The sequence below is a fragment of the Phyllobates terribilis genome, unplaced genomic scaffold (genome assembly GCF_046119375.1).
Source record: "Phyllobates terribilis strain yellow unplaced genomic scaffold, ASM4611937v1 Scaffold_5__5_contigs__length_657084704, whole genome shotgun sequence".
Lineage (NCBI taxonomy): Eukaryota > Metazoa > Chordata > Amphibia > Anura > Dendrobatidae > Phyllobates > Phyllobates terribilis.
Window position 1 is genome coordinate 44548377 of NW_027362765.1, and position 25486 is coordinate 44573862.

At 45.5% G+C, this 25486-nt stretch overlaps 1 protein-coding gene across 2 annotated transcripts in view; it reads right to left on the reverse strand.

Moving 5' to 3' along the window:
- LOC141271871 (uncharacterized) overlaps positions 1 to 25486 on the reverse strand; it is a 137592-nt gene that overhangs the window by 69576 nt on the left and 42530 nt on the right. Inside the window, exons 1-5 of one of the 2 annotated variants that reach the window (XM_073682071.1) lie at positions 18045 to 18105; positions 10593 to 10742; positions 10284 to 10463; positions 10078 to 10201; positions 9905 to 10002 (exon numbers count right to left, since the gene is read on the reverse strand). In XM_073682071.1, the coding sequence (XP_073538172.1) occupies positions 9905 to 10002; positions 10078 to 10201; positions 10284 to 10463; positions 10593 to 10670 (480 nt within the window). In that variant the 5' untranslated portion in view covers positions 10671 to 10742; positions 18045 to 18105. Of the gene's footprint in view, positions 1 to 9904; positions 10003 to 10077; positions 10202 to 10283; positions 10464 to 10592; positions 10743 to 18044; positions 18106 to 25486 lie in introns of those variants that run through there. The other variant, XM_073682069.1, reaches the window with a different exon arrangement.

The following is a 25486-nucleotide window of genomic DNA, read 5'->3' on the forward strand; positions in this document are numbered from 1 at the left end:
AATTCATCTCCATTATCATGCTTGCTGGAGACAAAGGAGGGCAATTGTCACTGTTGTTTGGTAGTAATACTGCCACGACAGCTGGAGCCAGTGGTGGTCCTACTGTTTACAACTCCCACATTCTTATTGTTAGATGCCATGATAGGTTTTGTTTTTATTTTACATTATCTCGTTACTTACCATTTTTTTCTTTTACCATATATTTTTTACTACACTACAATTAACTTTTGTCACAGTTTTGAAACACAATTCTCCCTTCACCAAAAGAATGGACTAAGAAATGCCGAGTAGATGGCATGTCTAAAACACAACAGCTGCAGAATTGGTGTGGCGTGTATGTACTTCAAATCTAACTAATAATGTGGGTTAAAAAATAATTAGCAGTGTCCATGATCTGCTTTTGCATGAATGCAAAAAAAGTGGTGCTGAAATGCAGCAGCACTATACATCACTGTGATCTGTCACTGCCACCACTTTCTCTATGGCTACGCTGTGATGTCTTCTAACTTATCCAGATTACCCACAAAATGACTGCTGCATTCCCTTCTGATTTTATACAGGCTATAATAATGTATCCACATTGGCTGGGCATTAGATATGATAACTGCAAAAAAATAGCCTTTTCTAGATGATTGTGTAGTATATTGGAGGCAAGTTAAGGTGATTTGGGCTAAGCAAATTCACCAAATTCTTTCAATTCACCAGGTTCAGTGAATTCCTAAAAATTCTACACACATTAGAGTCACATCATATCAATTATTTATACTAAGCATTTTGTAGATAGCTGTAAAACATTTAACATATTCAGGACATAAATATGGAGTCTCGCTTTTCTGAATATTTTGGTGTTAACACGATTTGGTTCCCTAGAAAAACATTTTGCTCATTCTAAGCATGAAAATGGCTTCTCTCCTGGGTGATTTCTCTAATGCTTAGCAAGATGATTTTTGGGTAAAATATTTCCCACATTCTCAGCATCAGAAAAGATTGGTCCTTCAGCATGAAAATGGCATTTGCACTGTGTGAGTTTTTAGATGGTCAACAAGATTTGATTTTCGAGAAAAACGTTTACCACATTCTGAGCATGAAAATGGCTTTTCCCCTGTGTGTGTTTTTTGATGATCAACAAGATGTGATTTCCAAGAAAAACATCTCCCACATTCTAAACATGAATATGGTTTTTCTCCTGTGTGACTTCTCATATGCTTTGCAAGAACTGATTTTAGGTTAAAACACTTCCCACATTCTGTGCATGAGTGCGGCTTCTCCCCTGTGTGAGTTCGCTGGTGTGTAACAAGACTCCACTTTTGTTTAAAACACTTCCCACATTCTGAACATGAAAATGGTTTCTCCCCTGTGTGTGTTATTTGATGGTCAATAAGTTTTGATTTCTGAGAAAACCGTTTCCCACATTCGAAACATGAATATGGCTTCTCTCCTGTGTGAATTTTTTGATGCACAAAAAGATGTGCCTGTTGGTTAAAACATTTCCCACATTCTGCACATATAAATGGCTTCTCCCCCGTGTGAATTCTCTGATGTATAGCAAGATATGCCTTCTGTTTAAAACATTTCCCACATTCTGAGCATGAAAATGGCTTCTCCCCCGTTTGTGGTTTTCGTTTAGGTTTCCGAGAAAAACAATTCCTACATTCTAAGCATGAAAATGACTTCTCCCCTCGGTGCAGTCCCTCATTTCTTATAAGTTTCAATTGACAGTTAAAACATGATCCATATTCTAAACATGACATAACAGTCTGTAATGAATCAGGAGATAGGATTTGTTGAAAAGGATTAGATGATAGATCAGTGTTGTGAAGGGCTGATGGTTTATCTGGGATAATTGCTTGCTCTTCATATGCAATTTGTGTGATACCAGGATCTTCTTCTTTAAAATTTAAAGATATTATATGTCCCTCTGAACTTCTGAGACAGTCACCTGCCAAGAATAAAATAGATTTTTATTTATGTAAAATATAGTCTTATTACATTAGTATTTTGAAGTATTTCTATATAAACATTTACATACAGATTGCAGGGGATGAAGGGAAACTCAAATTCAAGAGAAGGTAGAAAAATATGCAACAAACACAGCCGCATACTAAAACACTATTTAATGTCATGTATTATTATTATTATTATTATATTATTAAGGTATTTCCTATTAATCATAGGACCGCGACTTTATATTTAGCGAAATCCACGACAAATACATGAGTAGAAATTGTATCCTAGTTTAAAGTCTAAAATACTGAAATAGCATATAAAACCCAAACATACAGTATGTATATATAAATGTCTGCAGGGACTGAGAAACAAGAGATTTGTTGGTCATCATATTGCTGATTAATATTCCCCTTTTTAGAAACAGAGAAGTAACAGGCTTATTAGTAATATTAAAGCATCTACATTTATTAGCTCCACATAACGCCTAGGGTACCAGCCAGTGACTGAGAAGAATCTATGATTTCTCTACAGTTAGTTGTTACTACTCACCTGGGTAGTCATATGTCGGAATCTCCTCCTTACACCTCTTATCACCCCTTACATATATCTCTGTAGTATTAATATGGGTCAGATCTTCACCCTGAAACAAATATTGTAAAAGTCACAGACAGATGGACAAGTCACATATATAATCAGCTCTAATCCTGCCATCTTCAACTTTCTCATTATACAAGTATAAAACATAAAGTGGGGAAAATGAATATTTGATACAATGACGATTTTTTTCCCCACCTACAAAGAATGGAGAGGTCTGTAATTTTTATTGTAAATACACTTCAACTGTGAGAGAGAATCTAAAAATAAAAAAAAAATTAAAAAAAAACACATTGTATGATTTTTAAATAATTAAATTGCATTTTATTGCATGAAATAATTATTTGATCACCTACCAACCAGAAAGAATTTCTTTAAGAAGCCCTCCTAATCTGCACCCATTACATGTATTAATTGCACCTGTTTGAACTTGTTACCTGTATAAAAGACACCTGTCCACACAATCAATCACACTCCAACCCCTCCACCATGGCCAAGACCAAAGAGCTGTCTAAGGACACCAGGGACAAAATTGTAGACCTGCACAAGGCTGGGATGGGCTACATGACAACAGGCAAGCAGCTTGGTGAGAAGGCAACAACTGTTGGCACAATTATTAGAAAACAGAAGAAACACAAGATGACTGTCAATCTTCCTTGGTCTGGGGCTCCATGTAAGATCTTGTGTTTAAGGATGATCCTGAGAAAGGTCAGGAATCAAACCAGAACTACACGGGAGGACCTGGTCAATGACCTGAAGAGAGCTGGGACTACAGTCTCAAACATTACCGTTAGTAACACACTACGCCGTCATGGATTAAAATCCTGCAGGGCACCCAAGGTCCCCCTGCTCACACCAGCACATGTCCAGACCCGTTTGAAGTTCGCCAATGAACATTTGGATGATCCAGAGGAGGAATGGGAAAAGGTCGTGTGGTCAGATGAGACCAAAATAGAACTTTTTGATATCAATTCCAGTCGCTGAGTTTGAAGGAAGAAGAAGGATGAGTACAACCTCCAAGAACACCGTCCCAACCGTGAAGAATTGTGGGGGAAACATCATACTTTGGGGGTGTTTTATGCAAAGGGGACAGGACGACTGCATCGTATTGAAGGGAGGATGGATGGGATGTATCGCGAGATTTTGGCCAACAACCTCCTTCCCTCAGTAAGAGCATTGAAGGTGGGTCGTGGTTGGGTCTTTCAGCATGACAATGACCCAAAACACACAGCTAGGGCAACTAAGGAGTGGCTCCTAAGAAGCATTTCAAGGTCCTGGAGTGGCATAGCCAGTCTCCAGACCTGAACCAAATAGAAAATCTTTGGAGGGAGCTGAAACTCAATGTTGCCCAGCAACAGCTCCGAAACCTGAAAGATCTGGAAAAGATCTGTATGGACGAGTAGGCCAAAATCCCTGCTGCAGTGTGTGCAAACTTGGTGAAGAACTACGGGAAATGTCTGACCTCTGTAATGGCAAACAAAGGTTTCTGTACCAAATATTAAGTTCTGTTTTTCTATTGTAGCAAATACTTATTTCATGCAATAAAATGCAACTTAGATATTTAAAAATCATATAATGTGATTTTCTGGATTTTTTTTAAGATTCTGTCTCTCACAGTTGAAGTGTACTTATGATAAAAATTACAAACCATTCCATTCTTTGTAGGTGGGAAAACTTTCAAAATTGGCAGTGTCCCTTGCCCTATCGTGGATCTCCTCATACCTTTCCAACCGCATATTTAGCGTCTCCCACTCCCACGCTACCTCCTCATTCAGCCCTCTCTCTGCTGGAGTTCCTTAAGGCTCTGTCCTAGGACCCCTACTCTTCTCCATCTATACCCTTGGCCTGGGACAACTCATAAATTCACATGGCTTCCAGTATCACAGGTTTGGGTTCCTGGAGAACTGGGCCGACTTCTCAGTTGGCTTCAGATTCTACGCTAGGGACGGGCTGCACCTCAATGGGGAGGGTGCAGCTGTGCTGGGGGAGAAAATGGCTTGAAGGTTGGAGGAGTGTTTAAATTGAGGATTGGGGGGGAGGGTATTCATTTTATAGGTGGGGCATGTACACTAATGCCAGAAGCCTCACCAACAAAATGGAGGAATTAGAATTAATTTTGTTGGAAAATAATTATGACATGGTGGGGATATCTGAGACATGGCTGGACGAGAGCCATGACTGGGCAGTTAATTTACAGGGCTATAGTCTGTTCATAAATGACCGTACAAACAATCGAGGGGGGTGGATATAAGGGGAGGGGGAAAAAATAATAAATTACTGATAGGGGTTTGTTATGTCTCCAAAAATAATGGAAGCAGCAGAGAATATCCTCATAAAGCAAATATATGAAGCAGCAACTCAAGGAGAAGTCATTATTATGGGGGACTTCAACTACCCTGAAATCGATTGGGGAACAGAAACCTGTAGTTCAAGCAAAGGTAATAGGTTTTTGACAACTATGAGAGACAATTACCTTTCACAACTGGTTCAGAACTCAACAAGAAGGAGGGCACTGCTAGACCTAATATTAACCAACAGGCCAGACCACATATCAAATATACGAGTTGGGGGTCACTTGGGTAATAGTGATCACAAAATAATACGTTTTCATGTATCCTTTAATAAGATGTGTAGTAGAGGGGTTACAAGGACACTAAACTTCAGAAAGGCAAATTTCCAACGGTTGAGAGATGATCTTAGTGCAATAAACTGGGACGATATCCTGAGACATAAAGCTACACAAAGCAAATGGGAGACATTTATTAACATCCTGAATAGGACCTGTGCACAATATATACCCTATGGGAATAAACATGCTAGAAATAGGAGGAAACCACTATGGCTAAATAGAGCTGTAAAGGGCGCCATAAGTGACAAAAAGAAAGCATTTAGAGAACTAAAGCAAGTAGGTAGTGAGGAGGCATTAAATAAATATAGAAAATTAAATAAATTCTGTAAAAACCAAATCAAGACAGCAAAGATTGAGGCAGAGAAAATCATTGCCAGAGAAAGTAAAAATAATCCCAAAATATTCTTTAACTACATAAATAGTGAAAAACTAAAAAATGATAGTGTTGGCCCCCTTAAAAATAGTCTGGGTGAAATGGTGGATGAGGATGAGGAAAAAGCCAATATGCTAAATGATTTTTTTTCAACCGTATTTACTCAAGAAAATCGCATGACAGAAAACATGATTAGTGATAACAAAAATTCTCTATTAAATGTCACTTGCTTAACCCAGCAGGAAGTACGGCGGCGTCTAAAAATCACTAAAGTTGACAAATCCCCGGGCCCGGATGGGATACACCTGCGAGTACTCCAGGAATTAAGTAACGTCATAGATAGACCATTAATTTTAATCTTTAACCCCTTCGCAACCCTGGGAGTTTCCGTTTTTGCATTTTCGTTTTTTGCTCCCCTTGTTCCCAGAGCCATAGCGTTTTTATTTTTTGGTCAATATGGCCGTGTGAGGGCTTATTTTTTGCGGGACGAGTTGCATTTTTCAACACCATTGCTAGTTTTACCATATCGTGTACAGTAAAACGGGAAAAAAATTCCAAGTGCGGTGAAATTGCAAAAAAAGTGCAATACCACAGATGTTTTTTTATTTTATTTTTTTACCACATTCACTGAATGCTAAAACTAACCTGCCATTATTTTTCTCCAGGTCATTACGAGTTCGTAGATACCAAACATGTATAGGTTCTTTTTTATTTAAGTGGTGAAAAAGAATTCCAAACTTTGGTAAAAGAAAAAAAATGGCGTCATTTTCCAAGACCCGTAGTGTCTCCATTTTTCGGGATCTGGGGCCGGGTGAGGGCTTATTTTTTACGCGCCGAGCTGAAGTTTTTATTGATATTATTTTGGGGTAGATCCGATGTTTTGATCGCCCGTTATTGCATTTTATTGCAATGTTGCGGCGACCAAAAAACGTAATTCTGGTGTTTAGAATTTTTTTCTCGTTACGCCGTTTACCGATCGGATTAATTCTTTTTTTATATTGATAGATCGGGCAATTCTGAAAGCGGCGATACCAAATGTGTGTATGTGGGTTGTTTTTTTTATTATTTTATTTTGAATGGGACGAAAGGGGGATGATTTAAACTTTTATATTTTTTTTTATATTTTTAAAAACATTTTTTTCACTTTTTGCTTGCTTCTATAGTCTCCATAGGAGACTAGAAGCAGCACTTATCTGATCGCCTCTGCTACATAGAGGTGATCAGCACCTCTATGTAGCAGAAATGGTCCTGTGCTATGAGCGCCGACCACCAGGTGGCGCTCATAGCGATCAGATCATGACAACCACTCATGACAACCACTGGAGACCCAGGGTTGTCATGCCCACCCATCGGTGACCTGGGGTCACCGATGGGGGGGGGTAAGTGACGCGCTTACGGCGCGGCGATGTTAAATGCTGCTGTCAGAGATTGACAGCGGCATTTAACACGGCTGTTGCGGTCACATGTCAGCTGTAAGAATCAGCTGACATGTGCCCGGTTCAGTGCGGGCTCAGAGCCCGGAGCCCTCACTGAACCGGGGGTTACAGCCTGTTGCATACTAATACGCCATAGGCTGTAAAGTGGTTAAAGATTCCATAATAACAGGGTCTGTACCACAGGACTGGCGTATAGCAAATGTGGTGCCAATATTCAAAAAGGGGACAAAAACCGAACTTGGAAATTATAGGCCAGTAAGCTTAACCTCTACTGTGGGTAAAATCCTGGAGGGTTTCTTAAGAGATGCTATACTAGAGTATCTGAAGAAGAATAACCTTATGACCCAATATCAACATGGGTTTACGAGGGACAGTTCCTGTCAAACTAACCTGATCAGCTTTTATGAGGAGGCAAGTTCCGGACTGGACCAAGGAAATGCAGTGGATGTTGTGTATATGGACTTTTCAAAAGCTTTTGATACGGTTCCACACAAAAGGTTGATACATAAAATGAGAACAATGGGGATAGGGGAAAATATATGTATGTGGGTTAAGAACTGGCTCAGTGATAGGAAACAAAGGGTGGTTATTAATGGAAAACACTCAGACTGGGTCTCAGTTAACAGTGGGGTACCACAAGGGTCAGTATTGGGCCCGCTTCTTTTTAACATATTTATTAATGACCTTGTAGGTGGCATACAGTGTAATATTTCAATATTTGGAGATGACACTAAACTCTGCAGGGTAATCAATACAGAGGAGGACAATTTTATATTACAGGAGGATCTATGTAAACTAGAAGCTTGGGCTAATAAATGTCAAATGAGCTTTAATGGGGATAAATGTAAGGTAATGCACTTGGGCAGACGAAATAAAATGTATAATTATATGCTTAATTGTAAATCACTGGGCAAAACTGTAACTGAAAAAGATCTGGGTGTATTGGTGGACGACAAGCTCACGTTTGGTGGCCAGTGTCAGGCAGCTGCTGCAAAGGCAAATAAAATAATGGGATGTATTTAAAGAGGCATAGATGCTCATGAGGAGAACATAATTTTACCTCTATACAAGTCACTAGTGTGACCACACTTAGAATACTGTGTACAGTTCTGGTCTCCGGTGTATAAGAAAGACATAGCTGAACTAGAGCAGGTGCAGAGAAGAGCGACCAAGGTTATTAGAGGACTGGGGGGTCTGCAATACCAAGACAGGTTATTACACTTGGGGTTATTTACTTTGGAAAAACGAAGGCTTAGGGGTGATATTATTACTATGTACAAGTATATGAGGGGACAGCACAAAGACCTTTCTACTGGTCTTTTCACTCTGAGGCCAGAGACGGGGACAAGGGGGCATCTTCTACGTCTGGATGAAAGAAGGTTTAATCATAATCACAGACGTGGATTCTTTACTGTAAGAGCAGTGAGACTATGGAACTCTTTGCCGCATGATGTTGTAATGAGTGATTCTCTACTAAAATTTAAGAAGGGCATGGATGCCTTTCTTGAAAAGTATAATATTACAGGTTATATATACTAGATTCCTTGATAGGGCGTTGATCCAGGGAACTAGTCTGATTGTCGTATGGAGTCGGGAAGGAATTTTTTCCCCCAATGTGGAGCTTAGTGTTTGCCACATAGGGTTTTTTTTTGCCTTCCTCTGGATCAACATGTTAAGCTATGGGTTGAACTAGATGGACTTAGTCTTCCTTCAACCTTAAAAACTATGTTACTATGTTATCTATACGCTGACGAAACTCAGATCTACCTCTCTGGCCCAGACATCACCTCTCTGTAGTCCAGAGTCCCAAAGTGTCTATCAGCCATATCCTCCTTCTCCTCTTGCTTCCTCAAACTCAATGTGGACAAAACTGAACTCATCATCTTTCCTCCATCTCACGTATCTTCTCTACCTGGTCTATCTATCACAATAAACGACATCACGCTTTCCCCTGTACAGGACATCCGCTGCCTCGGAGTAACCCTTGACTCTGCCCTGTCCTTAAAACCGCACATCCAAGCTCTTTCCACCTCCTGTCGCCTCCAGCTCAAAAATATTTCCAGAATCCGTCCTTTCCTCAACCCTCCATCTACTAAAATGCTCGTGCATGCCCTCATCATCTCCCGCCTGGACTACTGCAACATCCTACTCTGTGGCCTACCTGCTAACACTCTGGCACCTCTCCAGTCCGTTCTTAACTTTGCCGCCCGACTAATTCATCTCTCTCATCGTTACTCCTCTGCAAGTCCCTTCACTGGCTCCCATTTCCCCCGCGTATCCAATTCAAACTACTAACACTGACCTACAAAGCCATCCATAACCTTTCTCCCCCGTACATCTCTGAACTAATCTCCTGATATTTTCCCTCACAAGACCTCCTTCTCTCCTCCACACTTATTCGTTCCTCACCCAATCGCCTCCAAGACTTCTCCCGAATATCCCCCATCCTCTGAAATTCTGTGCCTCAACACGTCTGATTATCCGCCACACTCTGCTCCTTAAGACAGAACCTGAAAATCCATCTCTTCAAGAAAGCTTACAGCCTGCCATGACCCCCGCTACCACCTCAACACCACTGGATCTGCTGCCTTACCAACACCGGAACTGCTGCAACCCCCCCACCTACTATCTTGTTCCCCACCATCCTGTAAAATGTAAACCCGCAAGGGCCGGGTCCTCTTCCTTCTGTACCAGTCTATCGTTGTTTATTTGTTATTGTAAGTGATATCTATATTTTGTAGGTAACCCCTTCTCATGTACAGAACCATGGAATCAATGGTGCTATATAAATAAATAATAATAATGTAACAAATACTTATTTTCCCCACAGTATAATACTGCTGGATAAAACAAGACTGAGCACAAGACCTTCACAGCAGTCTACACATCATAGGGGAGATCTCATGACACCTTCTCTCCATGTACCTGATGATCCTGAGGAACATTGGGATTTTCTTGTTTACAGTCCTGTGGAAGAAGAGGACGGGGACATCTCTCTGGTGTTGTCCTCTTACTGGATAGAACTGGAGGAAACATATACAGGGGCTGAATTCATTCTTTACATACAGATAATAGCCATGTGTATTTAATCCTATTACCTGGTAATGTGAGGGGCTGGGGAAACTCCATCATAACATCCTTGTACAGATCTTTGTGTCCTTCTAAATATTCCCACTCCTCCATGGAGAAATAGATGGTGACATCCTGACACCTTATAGGAATCTGACACATACAATGATACTGTCATCCCCCCGATCCCTTCATAGCATTATGTATAATGTCCCAGCATTCCCAGCAGTGTTACCTCTCCAGTCAGCAGCTCAATCATCTTGTAGGTGAGTTCTAGGATCTTCTGGTTATTGATGTCCTCATGTATCAGGGGGTGAGGTGGAGGCCCTGTGATTGGGCTTAGGGGTCTTCCCCATCTCTCAGACGCAGGGTCCTGACAGCCCTCAACAGAGGTCTTCTTCACTACTGTGTAATCCTGGTAATGGAGAGACACCTTAATAAATCTCACTACAGACATTTCCAGAGTCCTCACCTCTCCAGTTCTGCCCATCTGTTATTCCCATAGATAAGAATGATGTAATGTGACGTCATCAGAATCTCTCACCTCTCCAGTAAGCCGGAAGAGGATCTCTAGGGTGAGGTGTAATATCCTCTCTGATATCTTGTCCATGTTACCATCCATCTTTGACGGGTCAATCTGGAAAATTGTCTTATAAAGAAGATCTCCACTGAGAGGATCCGATATTGTAGGGACCTGAATGGGGAGAAGATTAGCTGATGTAACATCATAAAAATCCAATGTAATAATACAATTACTGCAGATAATAAGGGGAAACATATGAGGAGATAGACCATGTAGATAGTATATTATCTCTCAGTATGAACTGGACCATGATTTTAATTGCTTCTCGAGGCAGCTCCTCCATAATTGTGGACAAAAGTTGTTATATCTGCATATAAACAAAATAGTAAATTCTAGCTGAAAACATAATGCCAGTATGCACAGGCAGATAATCACTGTAGCCCAACATAGGCCTCACATGTCGTACTACTGCGACCAATGTCTTTACAGGAAAGTAAACAGATGTAAAGGGACAAGAGACTTGATAAATCATTAATCTGTAGTTAAGAACTTTAAAATGTGTCCACCTTCACTACAAGGTAAAAATTCAGGACAAATAATCTTGGTTCTTCCAGAGATGAAGCTTTAATTCAGATTTCAGGCCCAAAGACAGCAAGTCGGATATGTCTGTCTGTCAGTGCTGTGAGCACAGTTATAGCCACTGTTCTCTATTCACACAGTGGTGACTGAAATCATGCTGGTACCACACCCCTATGGGGTCATTCCAAGTCAAGTGATCCAAATCTGAACATTTTTTTGACCTGATGTTTTCGGATTTTTTTCTTTTCTTTTTTGAGTGCTACTTTAGTGAATTAGATAAAAAAGGTTTGCATTTTTATCTTCATTAGTTAATTTTTTATAGATTTCTAAAGTTTTGGAAAAGTCTGAATTTTGGGCTTGTATGATGTTACATTTCTTATCATATCTCGGGTTAGAAATAAGAAAAAGAAGGGAGAGGCATTGTTTTGTTTAGAACGGTACAGGCTTTAATTTGATATGTCACAAGATTATGTTCGTTGATATTTTGTTTTTGAGTCAAATTCAAAATTTTAATGTGCCATTTTGAAAAAACAATTTGTTCTAAAATTTTCAAAAAAAGGCATGTGTTACTTGAGTTCTTGGTTACATTTGTACAAGGATTCAAGTTGGGCTCTCTTTGGGATCATATTTTTAAGTGTGATTTTCTAGATATAGTCCCATCCTAATCATATGTTTAATACTAAAGTAAAAGCAGCAATATTAAATATTTAAATATACATGTATCAATTTTTTTTTACTATTAGGACACTAGAAGTGTCCTTTTTCAAGTTTTTAAACAATATAGTAGTTAAATCATCAAGCTTTAAAATAAAACAAAATTAACTAGTCTGAACAATTAATAGTAAGTCTTTACACTGAGCATTTATCATCAATGTGTCCCTTCTACTGGGCGAGATTTAATCTTGTCCATAGTCTCTAACTAACAATGGCCGTTTCCTTTTGTGTCAGTATGTCCGGCTGTTATGGGGTTTGGGGCCACCTGAGTTATATCTGATTTTTGTTTACTTTTACTATGTCTGGTTTTCTTGGATACACAAAGGATGGTGATGGACCAGAGGGTGAAAAAAAGTCACTTCTACTTCTTCATTAGCATAATCTTTGGAGCGTCCATTAACCAGCCACCAGTGCCGATCATATTCACAGGTCACATATCCAGTTATGTCATCCGTTGCCAATCTTGTGCCATCCTCAATCACTTCATGGACTTCAATGTCATTGCTGAATGAAAAAATTCTTGTTTTTAATTCTGTTTCACTACAAGGAATGAAAGTGTGGTATTGCTGAGTCCCTTTGATGGGTTCTGCTTCCTATAACCGATGTTTTAACAAACTCTCCTCTTCTTCGTAGTCCTGGTTTGTACAGTACATGAACTGGATGTTAGGGTTATTTTTCTCACTCCAGTTGAAAACTTGCATGGGTGTTAAGATTTGGTCTGAATATGGTCATCAGAGGTCTTTCTGTCAGCAATAACCCCTTAATTTTCCCCTTCAGGTATTTATTCATTTTTTACTTTAAATTATTGCTATATTCCCCTTCTGGGTTGTGCTTGTGGTACTCACCTTTCCAGAATCTGCTCAGTTTGTCTCCATTACTGGACAGATCTGGGAGATGTGACTGGGTTCGTGGAAAGCAGTTTGAGTGGGAAGATTTGAGTGTTTATAAAGCTCATCTCATGGTCCAGTCAGCTGTTCATCGTGTGAAGAAGCAGCTGAAGCATCCCTCCATAGACCCTACACTTTTAGACCACAAGCTGAACAGGTCTGAATTCAAGATTTTCGAACTGACACTGTTTATATAGGTATTTTTTATCCCATTGAGAGCCCAACTTGAATTTTGGTACAGATGTGGCTAGGAGCACAGGAGGCACATTTGATTTTTTTTGCAAATCTAATATCATATTGATTTTTCGGAAATGCGTTTTGAAATTTTGCGTTTGATTAAGCATGGGTAAAATATTACCAGAGATACTCTTGTGACATATCTAGTGAAAGCCTGTACTGTTTTGAGTTGAATGCTTTTTTTCCCCATTTCTCTATCTTGTTTCTTGCCTGAGTTATGATGAGAAACATAAAAGGCATGCAACACAGAAATGCGCATTTTTTTACAACTTTGAAAATTTATTTAAAAAAATCTAAAGTTTATAGAATTTTTTTTCTTCACATTTTACATCCTCTAACACAGTGTTACCAAAAGAACAAATTCTCAAAAGAATTAAAAATATAGTGGTAACATTCATTGGTTCATTGGTTCCATGACTGAAAGAGCAAAGCTGCCAGGAGGAATAGTTAATTTACTCCCAGCATCGGAGCTCTCAATGCATGCGCCACATGGTGTCAGAACGCTGCAGGTTAAAAGCATTATTTTACATGACAGACTCCCTTTAAGTCTGTCTCAAGGCGTTAGTCCAAGAAGACTAGCTTGGACAGACTTGGCTCTTGCCACTCAATCTAGTGATCCCAGAGGAATTCACCTCAATAAAGGGATCTGGACTTACAACAGGGCCCCCTGTGTTGTGTCCACTGAATTTCTGCTGGCCTGAGGAGTGATCCTGAGGCAAGAATAGTCTAAGTAGCCAGGTCAAAAATTGGAGAGACAATACCAGGGACACAATAAGGAAACAAAACTGTAGTCAAGGAAATAGCTGAGGTCAGACACCAGGTGATTAGGCAAAGCCAATCAGAAGCGTTAAGGTTATAATTGTGGGGGAATCACATGAGCAGAGGTAGTTAGGATATAAGCTAGGTCAAAATCAGGATACATAAAATAAGAAAAACCCCAAGAGTCCATGGAGGAATCACGGCACCATGCTAGGATGCTGTGAGTATAAGTAGGGAGTGGTACTCCCTTGCCACAGTAGGGAGCTAATTACATCTACTGAGTAGCTGGCAGCCACACTACACTAATCTCTAGCTGGATAGTTTCAGCAACAACCAGAGATACTAGCTGTGATGTCTTCTCTTTCACCAGCACCACAACACAGACTCATAACCAGGGCTGTGGAGTCGGAGTCGGTATAAAATAGACCGACCCCGACTCGTAAAGTATATAATAAATTGGGTACAATAGTTCAATGCAGTTTGTGGGGCATATTTTTTCACAAGAATTTGGGAAAGTTATGAAATGTCCTATAAATGTCTGTCCTATTCCTGATCTAAGGGTCTAGACTATTAGCTGAGATTAATCTGTGCTGCAGTAAATTTATAACTTAAACATGAGCCATGTATGAGGGAGTCTGAGTCGGTGGCATGGAAATTGAGGAGTCGGGAGGTTTGGCTTACCGACTCCACAGCCCTGCTCATAACTGAATGAGGTCCCACATTAATACCTATACACGTTATATGAGTATACACACATTGCACACATGTCCACACTCACATACACAATAAATATACACACTTTACATACATATATGTTTACTTCATAGCACAGTCACTAAGTCCAGTGAAAAAGGCTCCACTCAGGACAACTGAAGACGGCGGACACCGTCCCACTGTCTCAACTCTACAGCAAGGAAGACAAAACTTCCTGAGAGAAGAGGAAATAAACAAGAGGAGGAGGAAGAAAGGGAGAACTGGGGCCACAATGGAGCTGCAGACTTGAGGCGATGTTCCAACCCTACAGCAGCAGGGTCAGCCAACCTTGGATACTCCAGAGGGCTGGTCCGACAGGGGCTGGTAACGGTTACAGCCCCTGCACCACACCACTGTCTGGAAGAGAGCGACTACAGGGAGAAAATAACTTTGTTTTCTCCTGTAGCCGCTGCTCCACTTCCACTGCTGACACAATTAATCTACTATATACCTGCCGATATCACTATGTCTCCAGAAGTATCCCCAAAAATCTCCACCCCAGAGAAAAAGTGTCATCTTTCCCCAAACCAGAGTGACCTCCCCTGTATACATGAGCACATCCAGCATTATATTACTGTACATATACACATGTCAGAACTTGGGGAAGGGGGGCACTATCTCCGGGAATGGAAGGGTTAATGCCCCCTGTATACATGAGCACATCCAGCGTTATATTACTGCACATATACACATGGCAGACCTGGGGGAAGGAAGGCACTATCTCCGGGAATGGAGGGGTTAATGTCCCCTGTATACATGAGCACATCCAGTGTTATATTACTGTACATATACACATGGCAGAACTGGGGGAAGGGGGGCACTATCTCCAGGAATGGAGGGGTTAATGTCCCCTGTATACATGAGCACATCCAGTGTTATATTACTGTACATATACACATGGCAGAACTGGGGGAAGGGGCACTATCTCCGGGAATGGAGGGGTTAATGTCCCCTGTATACATGAGCACATCCAGGGTTATATTACTGTACATATACACATGGCAGAACTGGGGGAAGGGGGCACTATCTCCGGGAATGGAGGGGTTAATGTCCCCTGTATACATGAGCACATCCAGCGTTATATTACTGTACATATACACATGGCAGAACTGGGGGAAGGGGGGCACTATCTCCGGGAATGGAGGGGTTAATGCCCCCTGTATACATGAGCACATCCAGTGTTATATTACTGTACATATACACATGGCAGAACTGGGGGAAGGGGGGCACTATCTCCAGGAATGGAGGGGTTAATGTCCCCTGTATACATGAGCACATCCAGTGTTATATTACTGTACATATACACATGGCAGAACTGGGGGAAGGGGCACTATCTCCGGGAATGGAGGGGTTAATGTCCCCTGTATACATGAGCACATCCAGCGTTATATTACTGTACATATACACATGGCAGAACTGGGGGAAGCGGGCACTATCTCAGGGAATGGAGGGGTTAATGCCCCCTGTATACATGAGCACATCCAGCGTTATATTACTGTACATATACACATGGCAGAACTGGGGGAAGGGGGCACTATCTCCGGGAATGGAAGGGTTAATGTCCTCTGTATACATGAGCACATCCAGGGTTATATTACTGTACATATACACATGGCAGAACTGGGGGAAGGGGGCACTATCTCCGGGAATGGAGGGGTTAATGTCCCCTGTATACATGAGCACATCCAGCGTTATATTACTGTACATATACACATGGCAGAACTGGGGGAAGGGGGCACTATCTCCGGGAATGGAGGGGTTAATGCCCCCTGTATACATGAGCACATCCAGCGTTATATTACTATACATATACACATGACAGAACTGGGGGAAGGGGGCACTATCTCCAGGAATGGAGGGGTTAATGCCCCCTGTATACATGAGCACATCCAGCATTATATTACTGTACATATACACATGGCAGGACTGGGGGAAGGGGGGCACTATCTCCGGGAATGGAGGGGTTAATGTCCCCTGTATACATGAGCACATCCAGCGTTATATTACTGTACATATACACATAGCAGAACTGGGGGAAGGGGGCACTATCTCCGGGAATGGAGGGGTTAATGCCCCCTGTATACATGAGCACATCCAGCGTTATATTACTGTACATATACACATGGCAGGACTGGGGGAAGGGGGGCACTATCTCCGGGAATGGAGGGGTTAATGTCCCCAGTATACATGAGCACATCCAGCATTATATTACTGTACATATACACATGGCATAACTGGGGGAAGGGGGGGCACTATCTCCGGGAATGGAGGGGTTAATGTCCCCTGTATACATGAGCACATCCAGCGTTATATTACTGTACATATACACATGGCAGAACTGGGGGAAGGGGCACTATCTCCGGGAATGGAGGGGTTAATGTCCCCTGTATACATGAGCACATCCAGCATTATATTACTGTACATATACACATGGCAGGACTGGGGGAAGGGGGGCACTATCTCCGGGAATGGAGGGGTTAATGTCCCCTGTATACATGAGCACATCCAGCATTATATTACTGTACATATACACATGGCAGAACTGGGGGAAGGGGGGCACTATCTCCAGGAATGGAGGGGTTAATGTCTCCTGTATACATGAGCACATCCAGCGTTATATTACTGTACATATACACATGGCAGAACTGGGGGGAGGGGGGCACTATCTCCGGGAATGGAGGGGTTAATGTCCCCTGTATACATGAGCACATCCAGCATTATATTACTGTACATATACACATGGCAGAACTGGGGGAAGGGGGGCACTATCTCCAGGAATGGAGGGGTTAATGTCTCCTGTATACATGAGCACATCCAGCGTTATATTACTGTACATATACACATGGCAGAACTGGGGGGAGGGGGCACTATCTCCGGGAATGGAGGGGTTAATGTCCCCTGTATACATGAGCACATCCAGCATTATATTACTGTACATATACACATGGCAGGACTGGGGGAAGGGGGGCACTATCTCCGGGAATGGAAGGGTTAATGTCCCCAGTATACATGAGCACATCCAGCATTATATTACTGTACATATACACATGGCATAACTGGGGGAAGGGGGGGCACTATCTCCGGGAATGGAGGGGTTAATGTCCCCTGTATACATGAGCACATCCAGCGTTATATTACTGTACATATACACATGGCAGAACTGGGGGAAGGGGCACTATCTCCGGGAATGGAGGGGTTAATGTCCCCTGTATACATGAGCACATCCAGCATTATATTACTGTACATATACACATGGCAGGACTGGGGGAAGGGGGGCACTATCTCCGGGAATGGAGGGGTTAATGTCCCCTGTATACATGAGCACATCCAGCGTTATATTATTGCACATATACACATGGCAGAACTGGGGGGAGGGGGGCACTATCTCCAGGAATGGAGGGGTTAATGTCTCCTGTATACATGAGCACATCCAGCGTTATATTACTGTACATATACACATGGCAGAACTGGGGGAGGGGGTACTATCTCCAGGAATGGAGGGGTTAATGCCCCCTGCGCCCAGTAATGGGGTCTCTCCACATACCTCCACCTGCAGAGCCGCCACCACATATATGGCTGTTCTGTGCGCACAGGACCTGTGATGAGGTCACAGGAGGGGAGGAGTCAGGGGTCACATGATCAGGGGCCTCAGTGGATGCAGGACTCTGCTGTGCTGGTTGTCATGGTGCTGGATGAGGGGAAGGTTATGTGTGGGGTCAGGAGGGGTTTACAGTGTGGATGTAGCAGAGCCGCGTGTGTACGAGGTGTACGGAGCAGAGCCGCGTGTGTACGAGGTGTACGGCGCGGAGCCGCGTGTGTACGAGGTGTACGGAGCGGAGCCGCGTGTGTACGAGGTGTATGGAGCGGAGCCGCGTGTGTACGAGGTGTACGGAGCGGAGCCGTGTGTCTACGAGGCGTTAGGAGCGGAGCCGCTTGTGTACGAGGTGTACGGAGCAGAGCCGCGTGTGTACGAGGTGTACGGAGCGGAGCCGCGTGTGTTCGAGGTGTACGGAGCGGAGCTGCGCGTGTACGAGGTATACGGAGCGGAGCCGCACGTGTACGAGGTGTACGGAGCGGAGCCACGCGTGTTCGAGGTTTACGGAGCTGAGCCGCGCGTGTTCGAGGTGTACGGAGCTGAGCCGCGCGTGTACGAGGTGTACGGAGCAGAGCCGCACGTGTACGAGGTGTACGGACCGGAGCCACGCGTGCACGAGGTGTACGGAGCGGAGCCGTGTGTGTACGAGGTGTACAGAGCGGAGCCGCGTGTGTACGAGGTGTACGGAGCGGAGCCGTGTGTCTACGAGGCGTTAGGAGCGGAGCCGCTTGTGTACGAGGCGTACGGAGCAGAGCCACGTGTCTACGAGGCGTACGGAGCGGAGCCGCATGTGTACGAGGTGTACGGAGCGGAGCCGCGCGTGTGTGAGGTATACGGAGCGGAGCCGCGCGTGTACGAGGTGTACGGAGCGGAGCCACGCGTGTTCGAGGTGTACGGAGCTGAGCCACGCGTGTACGAGGTGTACGGAGCAGAGCCACACGTATACGAGGTGTACGGACCGGAGCCACGCGTGCACGAGGTGTACGGAGCGGAGCCGTGTGTGTACGAGGTGTACGGAGCAGAGCCGCGTGTCTACGAGGCGTACGGAGCGGAGCCGCGTGTGTACGAGGCGTACGGAGCGGAGCCGCGTGTTCGAGGTGTACGGAGCTGAGCCACGCGTGTTCGAGGTGTACGGAGCAGAGCCGCGCGTGTTCGAGGTGTACGGAGCAGAGCCGCGCGTGTACGAGGTGTACGGACCGGAGCCGCGCGTGTACGAGGTGTACGGAGCGGAGCCGTGTGTGTTCGAGGTGTACGGAGCGGAGCCGCGTGTGTACGAGGTATACAGATCGGAGCCGCACGTGTACGGAGTGGAGCCGCGCGTGTTCGAGGTGTACGGAGCTGAGCCACGCGTGTTCGAGGTGTACAAAGCAGAGCCGCGCGTGTATGAGGTGTACGGACCGGAGCCACACGTCTACGAGGTGTACGGAGCGGAGCCGCGTGTGTTCGAGGTGTACGGAGCGGAGACGCGTGTGTACGAGGTGTACGGAGCGGAGCCGCGCGTGTACGAGGTGTACGGACTGGAGCCGCGCGTTTACGAGGTGTACGGAGCGGAGCCTCGTGTGTACGAGGTGTACAGAGCTGAGCCGCGCGTGTACGAGGTGTACGGAGCGGAGCCATACGTCTACGAGGTGTACGGAGCGGAGCCGCGCGTGTACAAGATGTACGGAGCGGAGCAGCGCGTGTACAAGGTGTACGGAGCGGAGCCGCGCTTGTATGGCGTGTGTAGGGTGGAGCTGTGTGTATATTAAGCATACAGAGCTGAATCCTATGTGTATGATGTATATAGAGCATAGTCGTGTGTGTACGATGCATGCAGAGCTGAGCCGCTTGCATACGTTGCAGATTATGTGCATGGAGCGGAGCCGTGTATATGTATGACTGGTGTGGAGCCATCTGTGTGCAGCGTGTACGGAGTGGAGCTGTGTATAATGTGTACGGAGCCGAGTTGTGTATATGTGTGATGTATATGGAGTGGAGCCGTGTATCTACACACGTGGTCAAAATTGTTGGTACCCCTCGTTTAATGAAAGAAAAACCCACAATGGTCACAGAAATAACTTGAATCTGACAAAAGTAATAATAAATTAAAAATCTATGAAAATGAACAAATGAAAGTCAGACATTGCTTTTCTGCTTCCACAGAATGTTTAAAAAAGTTAAACTCATGAAATAGGTCTGGACAGAAATGATGGTTCTTCTTAACTTAATATTTTGTTGAACAACCTTTTGAGGCAATCAAAGGATTCCTGTAACTGTCAATGAGACTTCTGCACCTCTCGACAGGTATTTTGGCCCACTCCTCATGAGCAAACTGCTCCAGTTGTCTCGTGTCCAGCTCTCTCACTTATAAATTTGAACACTGTGAAAATTGATAGGATCGACAAAGAGAGAAGAAAAATTCCCGGCACCATTTTGCTAAATGCTGAAGACTTGTAGAAGAGATCAGTTACATCCCATGCGGCCATGGGGGTTTCCCCATAACGCCTTGCAGCTATCATATGATATAATCTACCACAGCAAATAAAGGGAGCTATCACCGGGACCATTGCCAGAGTCCTGTGGGCCCCATGGTAATATTCTTACCTGGGCCCCCTCACACCCACTAGCATGTTGCTCAGATGTCAGAGCCTATGAAGACATATGTGTTGCAGGATTTTCATCTAGTGGAGTGGGCTCACTCACAATTTTGGCTAAGATCACTGCAATGAATAAAGAATGGGATCTAAACATCCTCAAGAGCAACTTCTCCAAATGGAGCCCCATGTCACAAGACAAAAGTGATAACTAAGTGGCTCGTTGAACAAACCTTTGAAATTCTGGGTCCATGGCCAGAAGCCTCTCCTGATCCCGCTGAGAACCTCTGGTCAATCCTCAAAAAGCAGATGGACGAAAACAAACACAGAAATTGTGATAAACTTCAAGCACTGATTAGACAAGAATGGGTCATCAGTCAGGATTTGGCCTAGAAGCCGATATCCAGCAGAAGTCTAGAGAAATAGGAGTCAACAATGTAATTATTGAGTCTTTGCATGAACTAGATGTATTTATAAAAACAAGTTTAAAACCTTATGAAATGCTGATCACACAGGTTTCCGAGGGTAAAATTTTTAAAAAGCAAAAGGTGATTTTTATATACTTTTGATCGCTGAACTCAGTAAAAATATCTAAAAAATTCTATCACGTACCGTTTTTTCACAAACACTGACTCCATACGCTTTTTCTTGCACCATACATTAACCCTTTGGTGGATACTTTGACCTTTGGTGGATAATTTTGGTGTCATTAGATTCCTTAGAAATTAATGTGCTGTGATTGACTACTGTGTGTAGTGCCGGCGTCCCTGCCCTCTGTTAGGCAGGGACGCTGCTCCCCTCACCGCTCTGCCCCGTGCCCGGCGTCCCTCTCCCGCTCTGCTGTCAGCGCGCGCTCCTTCCCGGCGTCGTCCTCCCGCTCTGCTCTCAGCGCGCGCTCCTTCCCGGCCACGGTGCTTAGGGCGCGCGCGCTCCCCTCCTCTTAAAGGGGCCGCGCGCGCCGTCCTAAGGAGTCCCCGGCCAATGGCCGGAGGACTTCATCATATATAAGGCACCTCCTCCAAAATGGAGGTGCCCGAGCAATGTTGTTTGCACCTGTGTCTCACCTGTGCTTCAGCCCTCAGGTCCCGTTGCCAGTTACCTGCCAGTTACCTGTCAGATTCCTGCCTGATTACTTGCTACCTGTCTGCTAGCCTGAGGTCCGACGGTCTGCCTTACTACTCCTGTCAGTCTGTCTAAGGACCAGCCTGCCCGCTCACCTGGGAGCGCACCTCAGCTACCTGCCTGCTTGCCTGAGGTCCGACGGTCTGCCTTACAACTCCGGTCAGTCTGTCTATGGACCAGCTTGCCCGCTCACCTGGGAGCGCTTCTCCGTTACCTGCCTGCTTGCCAGCCCGGAGGCTCCGCTGTCACGTGCTGTGACCACCAGCTACTCCAGACTCTTGCCCGCTCACCTGGGAGCGCTTCTCCGCTACCTGCCTGCTTGCCTGCCCGAAGGCTCCGCTGTCACGTGCTGTGACCACCAGCTATTCCTGAGACTCTTGCCCGCTCACCTGGGAGCGCTTCTCCGTTACCTGCCTGCTTGCCTACCTGGAGGCTCCGCCGTCACGTGCTGTGACCACCTGCTATTCCAGAGACTCTCGCTTGCTCACCTGGGAGCACACATTCTTCATCTGCCTTGCTAGCCTACCTGGAGGTTCAGCCATCACAGGTCGTACCTACCCTTTATCCAGAGACTGCCCCGATCACTTGCCGTGTCCTCCTGCCCGTACACCCAGAGACTGTCCTGGTCACCTCCTGTGACTACCTGCCTGGTCGCCACCCGCTCCTTTACAAGGACCGCCCCCTTGTATTGTAGCCCAGAGGTTCCGCCTCCCAGACCCGTTACAGTTTGCTCGGGCCATGGAACCCGGTGGCACCCAAGCTCCCTCGCTCTCGGACCTCTGTCTTGAACTGTCCCGTCAGAGGTCCCAACAGGAGTCCATCCTGGGTCACCTGCGGAATGTCTATACTCGCCTGAACACTCTGTCTGATCCACCAACAACCTCCGCCAGTGCCATATCTTGCAATCCGGCAGCTCCGCTGCCCACTAATACCATGGTATCCTACCCCGGACCCCGGCTTTCTGCACCTCCTCGCTTCGGAGGCGACTCCGTCCAGGCTCGGGGCTTCTTAAATCAGTGCACCCTGCACTTTGAACTTTTGTCCCACCAGTTTAACTCCGACCGGGCCAAAATTGCCTTCATCATGTCCCATCTCACCGGGGAGGCCCTGGCCTGGCTAAATCCTCTATGGGAGAGAGGAGACCCCATGGTGTCCAACTTGCCTGCTTTTCTCACGGCTTTCCGGAAAGTCTTCGACGAACCCGGACGGAAGACCTCATCTGCATCATCGTTGCTACGCCTCCGTCAGGAGAGTCTCACCGTGGGCCAATATGCCATACGGTTCCGTACCCTTGCCTCGGAGCTGGCCTGGGATAACGACGCTCTGGTTTCCGTCTTCTGGGAGGGTCTGTCCGGCCGTGTTAAAGATGAACTTGCCGGTCGGGACATTCCTACCACTCTCGATGACTTAATAACTCTTGCCACCCGGATTGACCTACGGTTCCAGGAGCGTGCCAGAGAGGTCACCCGTGAGAGGAGGTTACCACGTCTAGCTCCTACTTTTCAGAAACCCGTCACTCCTTCTGTCTCTAACCAGGTACACCCTCCTGAGCCTATGCAGGTCGACCAGACCAAGATGGTCAAGACCCGTCAGGACTTACGCCGTGCCGAGGGGACCTGCTTCTACTGTGGCAGTAAGGAGCACCGGATCCGTGCCTGCCCGGAGAGGTCGGGAAACGCCTGTGTCTAGGTTCGCTCAGAGAGGTCCACCTAGACAAGAATAAATCCTCTCCATCCCTGCTGTTGTCAGTTTCAATCGTCTACGGGGAGAACCGTTATTTCGAACTAGCCCAACTGGACTCTGGAGCAGCCGGGAATCTTATTTCACAGTCCCTGGTAGAGAAATACCGCATCCCCACCAAACCTCTGGCTGTACCCTTGTCTGTGGCTGCCGTGGATGGGGGGCTCTTACCACGCCCCATCCAACTCATCACCGAATCCATTACTCTGCAGGTGGGAATGCTGCATTCTGAAAGTATCTCCTTTCATGTTCTGCCTGGACTCTCTCACGCCCTCTTGCTAGGTCTGCCTTGGCTCCAGAAACATGCACCCGTGCTTGACTGGCAAACCGGAGAAGTCCTTCGCTGGGGACAAGACTGTCATAAGACCTGCCTGGTTCCCGTCCATCCCGTCCGTCCCTCTCCTACCCCAGCTAATCTACCTGGACTTCCAATTCCTTATTGGTCTTATGCTGATGTCTTTAATAAAAAGGAGGCAGAGACATTACCCCCTCATAGACCATACGACTGTCCCATCGACCTGTTACCCGGTACTACTCCTCCCCGTGGGCGTATTTATCCTTTATCCGCTGCTGAGACCCGGTCGATGTCCGAATATATTGAGGAGAATCTGGCCAGGGGATTCATCCGGAAATCTACCTCCCCGGCGGGAGCAGGCTTCTTTTTCGTCAAAAAGAAGGACGGCTCTCTCCGTCCCTGTATAGACTATAGAGGCCTAAACCAGATCACGGTGAAGAATAAGTACCCCCTTCCGCTCATTCCAGAATTATTTGATCGTCTGAGGGGGGCTAGAATCTTCACCAAACTAGACCTCCGTGGGGCGTACAACCTGGTTCGTATCCGTCAAGGGGATGAATGGAAGACGGCATTCAACACCCGGGACGGCCACTATGAATACCTGGTAATGCCCTTTGGTCTCTGTAACGCTCCTGCCGTCTTTCAAGAGTTGGTCAATGACATCTTCCGGGACCTTCTCTACTCCTGCGTAGTGGTGTACCTGGACGACATCTTGGTCTTCTCTCCGGATCTCCAGACTCACCGGAGGGACGTTCGTCAGGTCCTGCTCAGGCTCAGGCAGAATCACCTCTTCGCTAAATACGAGAAGTGCCTCTTTGAGCAGACCTCGCTTCCGTTTTTGGGCTACATTATTTCTCAGACCGGCCTACGAATGGATCCAGAGAAACTGTCTGCCATCGAGAAATGGCCCCGACCGGAGGGGTTGAAGGCCATTCAGCGGTTCCTGGGCTTCGCCAACTACTACTGCCTCTTCGTACCACACTTCTCTTCCCGGACTGCCCCAATTTCCGCGCTCACCCGTAAGGGTACTAATCCCAAAGAGTGGCCGCCCGAAGCAGAAGAAGCCTTTCTTTCCTTAAAACAGGCCTTCTCTTCCGCCCCGGTGCTGCATCGCCCGGACGGCAACAAGCAGTTCTTCCTGGAAGTGGACGCCTCCTCCTCTGGAGCTGGAGCGGTACTTACTCAAAAATCTTCTTCCGGGAGGATGGTAACTTGCGGCTTCTTCTCTAAACTCTTCTCCTCCTCAGAGCGCAATTATTCCATAGGAGATCGAGAGTTATTGGCCATCAAACTGGCATTGGAGGAGTGGCGTTACCTGCTTGAGGGGGCTCTTCACCCGGTAATAATTTACACTGACCACAAGAACTTGGCTTACCTCCAGCATGCCCAGAGACTTAACCCGCGCCAAGCCCGGTGGTCCTTGTTTTTTGCTCGTTTTGATTTTGTCCTTCATTTTCGCCCGGCTGACAAAAACGTCAAGGCGGACGCCTTGTCTCGATCCTTTCTGGTATCTGATCTCGAGGAAGATCCGAAACACATCATCGATCCCGCCAGAGTAATGCAGGTGGCTCCCGTGAGTCTAAATCGTCTCCCTCCCGGAAAGACGTTCGTATCAGTACCTGATCGGGAGAAGATCCTTCACTGGGGTCACTCGTCTAAAC